This window comes from Rhinopithecus bieti, unplaced genomic scaffold (genome assembly GCF_001698545.2).
Source record: "Rhinopithecus bieti isolate Rb0 unplaced genomic scaffold, ASM169854v2 scaffold_6933, whole genome shotgun sequence".
Lineage (NCBI taxonomy): Eukaryota > Metazoa > Chordata > Mammalia > Primates > Cercopithecidae > Rhinopithecus > Rhinopithecus bieti.
This window is the reverse complement of record NW_016805426.1, coordinates 100,848-113,955: the sequence shown is the minus strand read 5'-3', so window position 1 is coordinate 113,955 and position 13,108 is coordinate 100,848. Positions and strand designations below refer to the sequence as shown.

At 48.0% G+C, this 13,108-nt stretch overlaps 1 protein-coding gene across 1 annotated transcript in view; it reads right to left on the bottom strand.

The window, feature by feature from the left end:
• Window positions 1–12,008: 12,008 nt before the first annotated feature.
• Window positions 12,009–13,108, bottom strand: part of UCN3 (urocortin 3) — an 8,574-nt gene continuing 7,474 nt past the window's right edge. The window contains exon 2 of the mRNA XM_017872432.1: window positions 12,009–12,500. Within this exon, the coding sequence (XP_017727921.1) occupies window positions 12,009–12,494 (486 nt within the window). The 5' untranslated portion in view covers window positions 12,495–12,500. The remainder of the gene's footprint in view (window positions 12,501–13,108) is intronic.

The window sequence follows — 13,108 nt, the reverse complement described above, 5'->3', positions numbered from 1 at the left end:
GTGTGTATGTGGTGCGGTGTGTGCGTGGAGAGTGTGTGGTGTGGTGTGTGCATGGGGTGTGTGTGTGTGGTGTGGTGTGTGTATGTGGTGTGGTGTGTGCGTGGTGTGTGTATGTGGTGTGGTGTGTGCGTGGGGTGTGTATGTGGTGTGTGGTGTGTGTGTGTGGTGTGTGTGTGGGGTGTGCAGTGTGGTGTGTGCACGGGGTGTGTGGTGTGGTGTGTGTGGTGTGTGTGTGAGTGTGTGTGGTGTGTGGGGGCGTTTTAAGCTCTGTTAAGCTTCAGAGTTCAAGGGCAGAATAACAGCGTGTTTGAATGAATAAAACAAGGCAAATGTGGAACAAGGGAATCTCAGGAGTGCACAGCGAGCGATGATAAAATCCACTCTGGCATTTAGACGGGCAAGGAGGGAAGAGAGGTCGGGAAGTGGCGGGAGGGATGGTGGATGGTGTAAAGGTAGCAGGATCTGTGGACTTTTGGCTTCAGTGGGGCTGGGAGATGGTTAGAGTTGCTGTCCTGGGAAGGGTGAGCTGGAAAGACAGGACATGGTGGTCAGAAAGTTTGTAACTTGTAATGACAGTCATGGGCAGGATGCAGGTCAGGGTCATAGGAGTGGAAATATTTAAGGAACTGAGTGGCCAGAGTGTGGGAGAGGTCATCTACATGTGTACTGAAATCACCACAAATTAAGACAGGAACCCTGTGCGCAAGACTGATGAGCCAAGAGCTAAAGTGATTGAGACATGAGGTGCTATGGGAGACCGAGGTGGGTGGATCACTTGAGCCCAGAAGCTCCAGACCAGCCTGGGCAACATGGCGAGACCTTGTCTCTACAAAAAATACAAAAATTAGCCAGGTGCGGTGGTACACGCCTGAAGTCCCAGCTACTTGGGAGGCTGAGGTGGGAGAATTGCTTGAGCCTGGGAAGGTCATGGCTGCATTGAGCTGTGATCACGCTTCTGCACTCCAACCTGCATGACACAGCAAGACGCTGTCTCAAAAATAAAAAATAAAAAACAATAAAAAAGAAATGAGGTGGACTGACCCAGGTGTTGGTAGGTGATAAAAACAACGGCAGTGGGGGAGATTCAGTCTGACGACTTGAGGTTCACACTGGGGAATGATAGCTGAGATAGGAAGGAGAGAGAATATTAAATGTACTTTCCCTTGAAAGAAACAATATGTCATCCTGTAGCTTTGGGGTTACCTTACCAAGATAAATGTTTTGTCTCTTGTTTTCTTAGCTTGCTGAGGCTTCTTAATGATATTGACCAGGCTCTGACTGCTCTTGGCAACTCTAATGGAGTCCCAGCAATTATCTATCACAAGAACTTCATTAACTAAAGAATGAAGTGGTCCCTAGCCCACTCAGATTTGAGTCATGCTATTATCTAATTTTCAAGTCAGATTACATCTGTAATTCTTACGAAGGCAACTAGCTACATCATTTGATTAGATTTTATATTCCTTAGGCTCTTGACATACGTAAATGTCTTTTTAGTTTAATATTAACTACTTTTGAACTTGTGTATTTCACATTTCTTGAAATTGTATAAAACGTCTAATCGAATGCTGGGTATTTCTCAGCTTTCCCTATTTGGTTACAGCTTCCAAAATTGTTGTACTCTCATGAAGCAGGCCGCTTTGTTTGTTGTTGATATTTGTTTTCAGGATTCCTTGTTAGAGAGAATATCTAGAGACCATGATGTGGTTTGCCTCTGTGTCCCCACCCAATTGATTGATTACAATTCAATCTCACCTTGAATTGTAATAATCCCCACGTGTCAAGGGTGGGGCTAGGGGGAGGTAATTGAATCATAGGGGCCGATTCCCCCATGCTGTTCTTGTGGTAGTGAACAAGTCTCATGAGATCTGATGGTTTTATAAATGTGAGTTTCCCTACACAAGCTCTCTTGCCTGCCACCATGTAAGATGTGCCTTTGCTCCTCGTTCACCTCCTGCCATGATTGTGAGGCGTCCTCAGCCATGTGGAACTGTGTCAATTTAACATCTTTCCTTTATAAATTACCCAGTCTCAGGTATGTCTTTATTAGCAGTGTGAGAACAGACTAATGCAGCCCCTATCATCCTTCATGTGTCTTGTCTCCTTGGAGATTTACGTGCTGATTGATCCTTATTTTATTTGTAACAGAGACCTTAAACTAACTTTTAAGGGAGTTTAAACCAAAATAAGTAATCTGACTGGGATTGTGTTGAGAATTTTCACTTACACAAACTCATTTTTGTTGCCCCAAAAAAGCACTTCCAAATTTCGTATTATTTTTCTTTTCTTTTCTTTTTTTGAGATGGAGTTTTGCTCTGTCATCCAGTCTGGAGTGCAGTGGCACAATCTCGGCTCACTGCAGCCTCCACCTCCCAGGTTCAAGCGATTCTCCTGCCTCCACCTCCCGAGTAGCTGGGATTACAGGTGAGCGCCACCACACCCAGCTGATTTTTGTATTTTTAGTAGAGACAGAGTTTCGTTATGTTGGCCAGGCTTGTCTCGAACTCCTGGCTTCAAGTGATCCACCTGCCTTGGTCTCCCAAAGTGCTGGGATTGCAGGCGTAAGCCACTGTGCCCAGTCTACCATTATTTTAAAATTTAAATTGGCTTTAGAGGGAAGTCTTCAGGGCAAACATAGTCATAGTCCCTCATAAACAATTCTGTTGGGAAATCCTCTAACTTTTATAAGATAAATTAATCTGTTTTTATTTTTAATTTGAAAAGATATTTATTAAACACAATATGTTAATTGAATTCAGTTCTATTAGCTTTTTCCCCTGCTATTCTTTCCTAGACAGCCTCTTTCTTCCTTTCTTCCTTTCTTCCTTCCTTCCTTTCTTTCTTTCTTTCTTTCTTTCTCTTTCTTTTTTTTTTTTTTTTTGATAGAGTTTCACTCTTGTTGCCAGGCTGAAGTGCAGAGGCACGATCTTGGCTCACCACAACCTCCACCTCCTGGGTTCAAGCGATTCTCCTGCCTCAGCCTCTCGAGTAGCTGGGATTACAGGCATGTACCACCAGGCCCAGCTAATTTTGTATTTTTAGTAGAGATGGGGTTTCTCCATGTTGGTCAGGCTGGTCGTGAACTCCCAACCTCAATCGATCAGCCCGCCTCGGCCTCCCAAAGTGCTGGGATTACAGGCGTGAGCCACGGTGCCCAGCCCTTTCCTAGACAGTTTCTAGCGTGTCCGTGTATTATAGCTGCAGCGCAGAGGAGCAGGTGTGGTTCTTGGATATATTCCTCAAACAGAATCAGATAGAGCCTGTGTGTACAGAGAATATCTGAGAGCTTTGTGCATTGCCACATTCGTCAGTGATTTCCTCTGCAAAAGGCAGTCATGTCTAGCTGAAAAACCTAAGCATTCCTCTTCAGACCTCCAATGATATGGGACCTGCGTGGTCATGAGCAGAGAGCAACGGAGTCACTTAGAGACAGAGACGCTGGGTGAGAACTGGGCTCACTCACTAGATAAATAACTTACGCAAGCACATCTGCCTTGCAGAGCAATTCAAAATTGTGTTTCAGAAAAATGACAAACTATTACACTCAGGAAAGTTCCAAACACAGTGTTAAGTTCCGTGTACTCAACTGGGTGCGGTAGTTCACTCCTGTAATCCAAGCACTTTGGGAGCCTGAGGTGGGAGGATCCCTTGAGCTCAGGAGTTTGAAACCAGCCTGGGCAATATAGGGATACCTCTACTCTACAAAAATGAAAATAAAAATAAATTAGCCAGGTGTAGTGACGCATGCCTGTGGTCTCAGTTAGTTGGGAGGCTGAGGTGGGAGGATCACTTGGGCCTGGGAAGTTAAGGCTGCAGTGAGCTGTGATGTAGTCACTCTACTCCAGCCTGGGCCTCAGAGCAAGACTCTGTCTCAAAAAGAAAAATGAAAAACCCTATGTAGTGAGAACCTCACTGATTACTGGTGTTTGCCATGTTCTACAAAATTCTCTGTAGCCACGGCAGCCGGCTGTGAAATTGGATTGTTTGATTCTTCCTGCTGGTGAAGTTATTCCCGGTTTCTCTATCTTTCCCTGACAGAGGCGGAGGGAGGGGCATCAGAGGCTTTCTTCCTTGTACAATATTAGGATCAATATTAGTTCTTCTTTTCACCCAAAATGTGTTGTAAACTGAAACCTGGGTGGCAGATAAAGATAGTGGAGATCTTTGGATGTGGTCGTCTCTACCTTCACCTTGTTGATGTCATCGTGAACAGACGCTTAGAAGCACTACGTGCTCCCAAATGAAGCTGTGATTCTGCAGGAGCTCAAACACAACAGGATGCTGGGCTTGTAGGCCGGTAGCTGTCCGGCAGGAAAGCTGTGCTTTCCCAGCTGTGGTGGGTGGGTTCCAGTTTTGGCCAACTCTCCTTAGTTCATTAACCATCAGAGCCTTACAGAGGACCCTTATGCCTATCGTAGTGGCATCTGTAAGGCTCTGAAAGCATTCCGAATACCAGACCCGCCTGCTGGGGACGTAAGAGTCACAACCCCAATCTCTGCGCAGTGCTTTTTTGTGCACAGTTCATCTGAGCCTCAGGATAGCCCTGTGAGGCAGGGGCGGCTGGCGTTTCACGCCCTTTGTGTCAATGGAGGGTCAGCCCTTTGTGGAGGAAGGAGAGGGTTTGTGGCCAAATTTGATTCTTTCACTTAATAGCACAGAGACTTTGGAAAAGTTCTCTGGGCCACAGTCTCCATCTTCAGAATGTAAAATATAATAACCTTGAGATCTAATTGTGGCAATTAAGTGAGCTAATGCTGGCGCAGCCCCTGCCATGATTCCCGGTGCATCAGCATCCCAGGAAGTTAAAGAATTTGCTCGTGGATACACAATATGAAGAACTTAGTCACGGGTGTTCTGGGGCTTGGGACAGGATGCTTTCTGCTCTACCATGTGGTTTTTCCAGGGTGGAAACTGCTGTTGCATTTTCCCTTTGTTGGCGCATTGGTCCAGTTAAGAGATGAGGACTTTTAATTTCAATCTTAACTTTTTTAAACATTTAAATGCTAGCTTTTTTTCGGTAAGATAATGTCTGACAGAAGCAGGATTTCTGGATTAAAGGAAAAATGAATTTGTGATTGTAATAAGGATTGCCAAATTGTTACTCTAGGGCTCTACCCCCTCCCAAAACCAGGAATGGAGGAAAGTGGCCATCAGCCTTGCCAAATGGAGTGTGCTGCCACACTTACAGACTTCTGCAATGATATGGGTAAGAAGTTGTATGTCGGTGCAGCTGTTATGAATGAAATTGAGCATCTTTTCAAGAGCCATTTGTAATTTTTGTGTGTGTATGTGTGTGTGTGTGTGTGATCTATTTGTGTCCTTGCTTGTTTTTCTCCTGGGTTTGTTCTCGTTCTTTTCAATTTTGAGTAGCTCTTTGTGTATGTGACCAATCATCCATGTGTCTTTTATATGAGTGGCAAACAGTTTTTCAGCTCCATCATTCGTTTGTCTTTTGACTTTGCCTCTGTTGATGGTGGTGGTGTTAGTTGCTGGTGTGTGTTTGTGTGTGTGTGTGTGTGTGTGTGTGTGTGTTGTTAGTTTTACCGTGCACAAGTTTGTTTTATTTACTGAGGATTTCTTATCACGCAGGAGTGAGTGGGACCACGGCCCCTCTTTTGGGAATCTGGCTTGGGCTTTGCTGCCAGGAGGCCATCAGAGCTGCTGCTGATGTTCATTTCCACTGGAATTTGGCTCATCTTGAAGGTTCTCATCTCTGCACTCCTCGTATTTACATTTTTATGCTAATTGCTATCACTTTGCAGTTCATCATCTATATGCTCCCTGGCGGTGTTTGCTTCTTTTTAAGTTCTGGCTTTGTCCATCCACTGAGGTCATTGACTGGGGGAGTGCAGAGGCCTGGCTTGGACATTAGTGTTGGCCACAACACCCAGCTTAGCACAGGGAGGTTACTGCAGGTTCAATGTGAAATCCAGGACTAGTGGTCCCCAGGCCCTAGCAAGCCACAGAGGAGTTTGGGATGTTTCAAGGGGCTAACTGAAAGCTCCCTCTCTCTTTTAGCCATGACACCCACTCTGAAACGGTTCCCAGGTTGTGTCTCTTAGTGGGACCAGGTTCCGGGGACGGCTCTAGATCCAAAGACTCTTAAGCTCTCCTTTACCCCTGCTAAGGTCTCCCAGACCCATTCCCCCCCCAATCCCCCGAGAGAGAACGGGAATTGGCTCCCCAGGACCCTCCCTCATCCTCTTCCCTGTCCCAAGCTCAGAGTTTGAAGGCAGTGGGGCCGAAGGAAGAGGCATGGAGACAAGCCAGGAGTTGAAGAAGCCATTAGTTTAATGGGGTGAGAAGGTGGGGAAGGATTCGGTGGCAGGAAGGCGAGTCTTGTGGCTCCTCTTTCTGCCCTGGCAGGGGTTGATGTGTGGGAGAGGAGCCCTGAACACTCTCTTCTCAGGGCATTCCCCCGGTTCGCGCTCCCCCGCCTCCCCCCCTCCGCCTCGCCGGCCCTGGCCCGGCTCGCCCTCCCCTCGCGCTGCCGGCCTCTCGCCCTCCTCGGCTCGGCCGCCCTCAGCCGCGCGGCGGCCTCCCCCGCCGTCCCTCCGCCCTCCCGACCTCTGCTCCGACCCTCCCTCGCCCTCCCCGGCTCTCGCCCTTCTGCGCCTCTGTCCTGGAGGGCTGCGCTCTCCATCCAGATCTCTGCCTCTACTATCTTCCCTCCCATCTGCGCCTCAGATGGCGTTGGCGGCCCGCCTGGGCGCGCAGGTTTCTTGGCCTTGCTGATGTTGAAGAGGAGGTTCATGATGTTGTGGGGACGTCGAGGGATGCAGGGTGAACTTGAGGGCGCTGGGACTCTGGCCGTGTCCTGCGGCTTTCCCCTGGGCTGTGCTTGGGACACGATTTTGTTCGGGTCTCCGGCTTCCACCCCTGGCCACCAGAGACGGGGAAAGTTCCATTTTCTCTTTGCCCTCGTCCTCCTCTCCCGAGGAGCGTACTCCGCGTGGGGTGGGTGGAAGCTCCTCTTGCTCAGGTAGGGACTGTATCTCCCCCTGGCTCTTCTCAGCCTCAGACAGGGCAGAGCGTTGAGGCAGCTGAAGATGGGCTTGGCCTTGTAAGACACTTATGGGGGAGGGCCTGTCCTGGGGCCCCCCAGGACAGCAGCAGGAGGCAGCAAGGAAGGGACCGGCATCGCGCATCTCTCGCCTGCAGCAAGAAACAGAGAATTGGGCAGAGGCGTGGAGGGGCTTGGCGCCCTGGGGACCTGGATTAAAATTCTACTGGGTGTTGTTAATGTTCCACTGCAAGGTCCCCAACCATGACCCCCCAGACCAGCAAAGCACCAGCCCCGCATGGACTTTGTTAGGAAAATGCCAAGAATTCTCAGGTTCCTTTTTCCCCAGACGAGTAACAAAAAGCTCTGGGGCTCGCAGCCCGCCTAGTAACTGTACAAACCCTGCAGATATCCAGTGATCACTTAAAGTTGAGACCAATACCCATTAGTATTTTATGGTGTTATTTGATTCACGCTTGCATGCAGCCTCTGCCCCTGTAAAGCAATAACTAATATATCTAAGTAAGTCACCTAGCAGCCCTACCGTGGTTGATTTTAAGGGCGATTAAATTTTTATTCCTTCATCATTGTCAAGGCTGACCTGATATATCCCCTGTTGCTTAAAAGACCATGGCTGGGCATCTAGTCAATGTTTCTCAAGGCAGATCTTTAAGGCGGTTTTCTCGCTAGGGTTGCTATCTAGGTTCTTGAGAACAATCAGTATTTGTTATCTAATAACTAGTTGGTTTACTGTAGACCTTTATGAATTTATACTTGGTCCTTTTTGTGAGACCAAGGTATCTCCAGGGAGCACCAATCTGTCCCTCCAACCACAGGACTTCACTGCCAACACTATCTGTGGCTCTCTCAAACGTGTGGATCCTGGTTATCAGTCAGACTGAGCTCCAGGGTGGATTGTCCAGGGCAAGAAAGGAGACACTGAGAACTCCTGAAAGACGATCCTAGTCTATAGGGACCCAGTTTGAAATCCATTCTCTTATTTAAAAAAAGAAAAACAAACTGGCCAGGCACGTGGCTCACACTGTAATCCTAGCACTGGGGAGGCCCGAAATGGGAGGATTGTTTGAACCCCAGCGAGTTCAAGAGCAGCCTGGGCAACATAGAACCAGACCCTCATCTCTACAAAACAACAAAAAATTAGGTCGGGCATGGTCGCTGTTGCACCTGGTCGTCCACGGTACTCAGGAGGCTGAGCGCAAGAGCACCGTTTGAGCTCCAGAGGTCGAGCTACATGTGATCCGTGATTGTGCCACTGCCTCCATCCTTGGCGACAGAACAAAACCAGTCCTCAAAAAAGGAAGAAAAAAACCTAAGCCGTTAGCTATGGATCACTGTTGTGGCAATAAAAACATCTCAACCTGCGATGACCTTCATTGTTACTTGGACTGATGTCAGCTTTAAGAATCATATGCTAAACTTGCTGTTCACTGATGAACAGTGTTAAACAAGACCATCGGAACTGCCATGCCATCAGGGGAGAAGGGCTTGTGCCTGAGCCATCCGCCACCTCCCTCTGGGACTCCTTCACTAGTAGTCAGCTATGTAGCTGTGCCAGAGGCGTCAGAGTCAGGTGCCATTGGGCACTGTGTCCTTAGGATATTGTGAAAGTGGGCAGAGTTGACTTCCTGCTGCCCTGAGATCAAACCCACTCTGCAAGCCGCCTTCTTGCCTGGTCTGCGGGCGTACATTCCCTCCAGCCCTGCCAATAAGGACATCACGTTTATCTTATTCATTGTTGTCCCTTCATCATGCACTGAGGAGAAAAAGTGAGTGCATATGTCAGGAGTTCTGGTCTCAACTCCATCTAGAGAGAGCATGGCTGCCATCTGCGGCCCCCGTCACACCCCGACACTGCCTGTTCTCTCATTGCGGGTTGAGGATGAACCATCTTCTGGGCTCTCCCCTGTGAGACACAAGCAGTTGAAATGATCTGCTGTTCACCTTTGGGGGGCTTACCTGAACTGAAGGTCACTATTATACCGAAGACAAACTGGCTTTCACAAAAGCAAGCAAGAACATGGGTTCATCTATCCACGTGGAGAATTCTTTCTTATGTAGTCTGTTTAAAATTAAATAAGAACAATGGTAAGTATAATACCTCGGCGATTCAACCCGTGCTTCAGCAGCGTGAGGCTGGCATTGGGTCATTTTGTTCTTTGCGTGACAGTGCAGAGAGCAGGTGTCAGGCAGGGCTGGAGTCAGGGTCAAAGCTTCCAGTCTCTGCTCTGCAGCTTTTCATCAGTGCTGCCTTGACGAGGCCATTTCCCACACGTTGAGAGTGCAGTGGACCCCCAAACCAAGCCATCCAGCAGCCTTCAGGTCTGTTTGAGAGCTGGACAGAACACAGCTGACCTGAAAAAAGGACCTGGTCTCTTTTCAAAGGAAGGATCCTGTAAATCCCTGCTGCTTCACTTACCTGGAAACAGACACACACACATGACACATACGGAATATAGAGAATGGACACACTTCTACATAACGCACATACTCATATACATGGTACAACATATACACATACATATGCACCGACATCACACGATACACATCATTATATCATGCACACCATGTGCACACACATACACACCTCACCATGTTAACACTACATACCTCTCATAGTACTGACATGCGACACACATATATATCATGCACATACATGTGCACACCTCCTCACATACATATCTATGACACACATTACATATAGACCATGCATATTTATATATTGCACACATATGCCCACATCTATCCACCTCGGCTGCACTTACATACACATACATACACGTACACACATATATGCATGCACACCTATGCACACACATACATACATCACATGGACATGCATACACACAAGCACACACAGGCACACACATACACACCTCACATGTACATACATACACATACATATAGACACATGCACACACATATATACGTGCACACATATGCACACACATACATACCTCACATGTACACACACACGCACACACATGCGTACACCCCTTACACACATACACATGCACACACATGCACACACATATACACACATGGATAAATATTTACCCGGCACATTTCCTGTCAAAGCCTGTTGCTTCCCTTGGCTCTCCACATTGCAGCTGTTGCCTTTCTTTCCTTTAATCTTTTTTCTAAGAAATCAGGTTTTGTTTTGTTTGTTCAGTTTATTTTGCATTACAAAATTTGGAGCTTATTTTATGCAATAATATTTTCATAATTTGTGAAAAAACACCTGATCCTTGCTTTAAATAGTCCAAACCTATGAAGTACCAGATCTGGGCATATTGCCTGGCGCAGTGAGAACAACACAGGCTTTGGAGTTAGACAGACACAGTCTGGAATCCCTTCTTCATCCTTATTTGCCTGAGGGTTTGGGCCGATAACCTCTGTGAATTTCAGTTTCCTTCTCTGATAAATGAGATGGCAATAACCACCTCATAAAGGTTAAGTGAAGGATTAGATGAGAAACGTCAATGTGTGTGTGAAAGCTCCTGGTCTAAGTAGATGCTTAATCAAGGCTGATCCACACCTGAATAATCTCCATGTCTTCTTAGGAGAAGATCTGGTCTGCATACAACCTTTTCAGAAATGCATTTTACACACACAGATGTGCATACGCAGTATACATAGGTACAGAGAGGCCAGGAAATCTGAGCAAGGATTTCATCCTGCAGACCAATGTCCTTTTGTAGCGTGTTTCTGGCTTGTAGCTTTTGACTCTGTGCTATCCTCTCCACCCTGACCTATGCAGACTCCGTTTGCCCTTAGTCTAACTAAGTGGTTCTCAGCTTTCAGGTGCTTTGGACTCACGTGAAGGAGCAGTTCAAACACAGCCTGTGGGGCCCCATCCCAAGAGTTTCTGAGTCACTAGGTCTGGGATGCTCCTGAGAACATGCATTTCTAGCACAGTCCCGTGTGATGCTGATGCTGAGGTCTGAGGACCACACTCTAAGACTCTAAGAACCGCTGCTCTGAGTGCTCCGACCTGACTCTGGACTCCTTAGAACTGTACACTGGAGTTCCAGGAGTTCACTAACGATCCCTGTGGAAAATGGGCTTTTGTTTCCTTAAATATTGCATTCAATAACTAGACCTTCAGTTTTCTCATTTATAGAGGACCTAATGAGTTGTTTTCTTAAATAGAGTATGAAGCGTAGTTTTAGCTGCCTTACACCTTGAAGGCATCTTAAAGCTTGGAAATTATTTCGAATGGCTTGCTAACCCTGAAAGGGTTTAAAAAAACAAAACCAATTTGGAAAGGGTTAATACTGGTGGGAAAGTGGTGGAGAAACTTTGTCTCTCTGTCCCTTTGTTCCTTCATCCCTTCGTTCCTTTCACCACCAGACTCAGTCCTGTCTCTCCCACTCCCTAGCTCGTGCCTAACCACCTAGGGCCTCAGTATTTTCCTCTGTGAGAGCAGAGGATTGAGTTCGAGAATCTTTGTTCTGATTTCTTTCTTTTCTACTTCTGAAAGCCAGAGGCCCCTCTACAAAAGCACTGGGAGAATGAAATGATTTCTCGATTTTCACCAAATGAAAGGTGCCTGGACTCTGGGTGGGTGGAAGCTAAAATAGAGGGTGCTGCCTGGGCCCGGTGGCTCACATCTGTAATCCCAGCACTTTAGGAGGCCGAGGTGGGTGGATCACCTGAGATCAGGAGTTTGAGACCAGCCTTGCCAACATAGTGAAACCATGTCTCTACTAAAATACAAAATTAGCCAGGCATGGTGGCACACACCTGTAATCCCAGGTACCCGGAAGGCTGAGGCAGGAGAATTGCTTGAACCTGGGAGGTGGAGGTTGCAGTAAGCCAAGATAATGCCACTGCACTCCAGCCTGGGTGACAAAGTGAGACTCTGTCTCAAAANCCCGACCCTCCCCTCGCCCTCCCCGACCCTCCCCTCGCCCTCCCCGGCCCTCCCCTCGCCCTCCCCTCGCCCTCTGTCCTGGAGGGCTGCTCTCCCATCCAGTCTCTGCCTCTACTTCTTCCTCCCAATCTGCGCCATCAGATGGGCGTTGGCGGCCGCCTGGGCGCGCAGGTTCTTGGCCTTGGCGATGTTGAAGAGGAGGTTCATGATGTTGGTGGGGACGTCGAGGGACAGGGTGAACTTGGTGCGCTGGGGACTCTTGGCCGTGTCCTGGCGTGGCTTTCCCCTGGGCTGTGCTTGGGACACGTATTTGTACCGGGTGCCTCCGGCTCCACCCCTGGCCCCAGAGACGGGGAAAGTCCTTTTCTCTTTGCCCTCGTCCTCCTCTCCCGAGGAGGCGTCTCCGCCGGGTGGGTGGTGGAAGCTCCTCTTGCTCAGTAGGGACGTATCCTCCCCCTGGCTCTTCTCAGCCTCAGACAGGGCAGCGTTGAGGCAGCTGAAGATGGGCTTGGCCTTGTAGAACTTATGGGGGAGGCCTGTCCTGGGGCCCCCCAGGAGCAGCAGCAGGAGCAGCAGGAAGTGGACCGGCATCGGCATCTCTCCCTGCAGCAGAAAACAGGGATGTGGGCAGAGGCGTGGGAGGGGCTTGGCGCCCTGGAGGACCTGGATTAAAATCTACTGGGGTGTTGTTAATGTTCCACTGCAAGGGTTCCCCAACCATGACCCCCAGACCAGCAGCACCAGCCCCGCCTGGGACTTTGTTAGAAATGCAAGTAATTCTTAGGTCTTTTTCCAGAACGAGTAAATCAAAAGCTCTGGGGCCCAGCCGCCTGTACTGTAACAAACCCTGCAGATGATCCCAGTGATCACTAAAGTGTGAGAACCATGACCTCATTAGTATTTATGGGTTTTATTTGATTCACCTTTGCAGGCAGCCTCTGCCCCTGTAAAGCGAATAACTAATATACTAAGTAAGCACCTAGCAGCCTACCGTGGTTGATTTTAAGGGCGATTAAATTTTATTCCTTCATCATTGTCAAGGCTGACTGAATATATCCCTGTTGCTTAAAGACCATGGCTGGGCATCTAGTCAATGTTTCCAAGGCAGATCTTTAAGGCTGGTTTCTCGCTAGGCTATCCTAGTTTCTTGAGAACAATCAGATTTGTTATTAATAACTAGGTTGGTTTTACTGTAGACTTTATGAATTTAT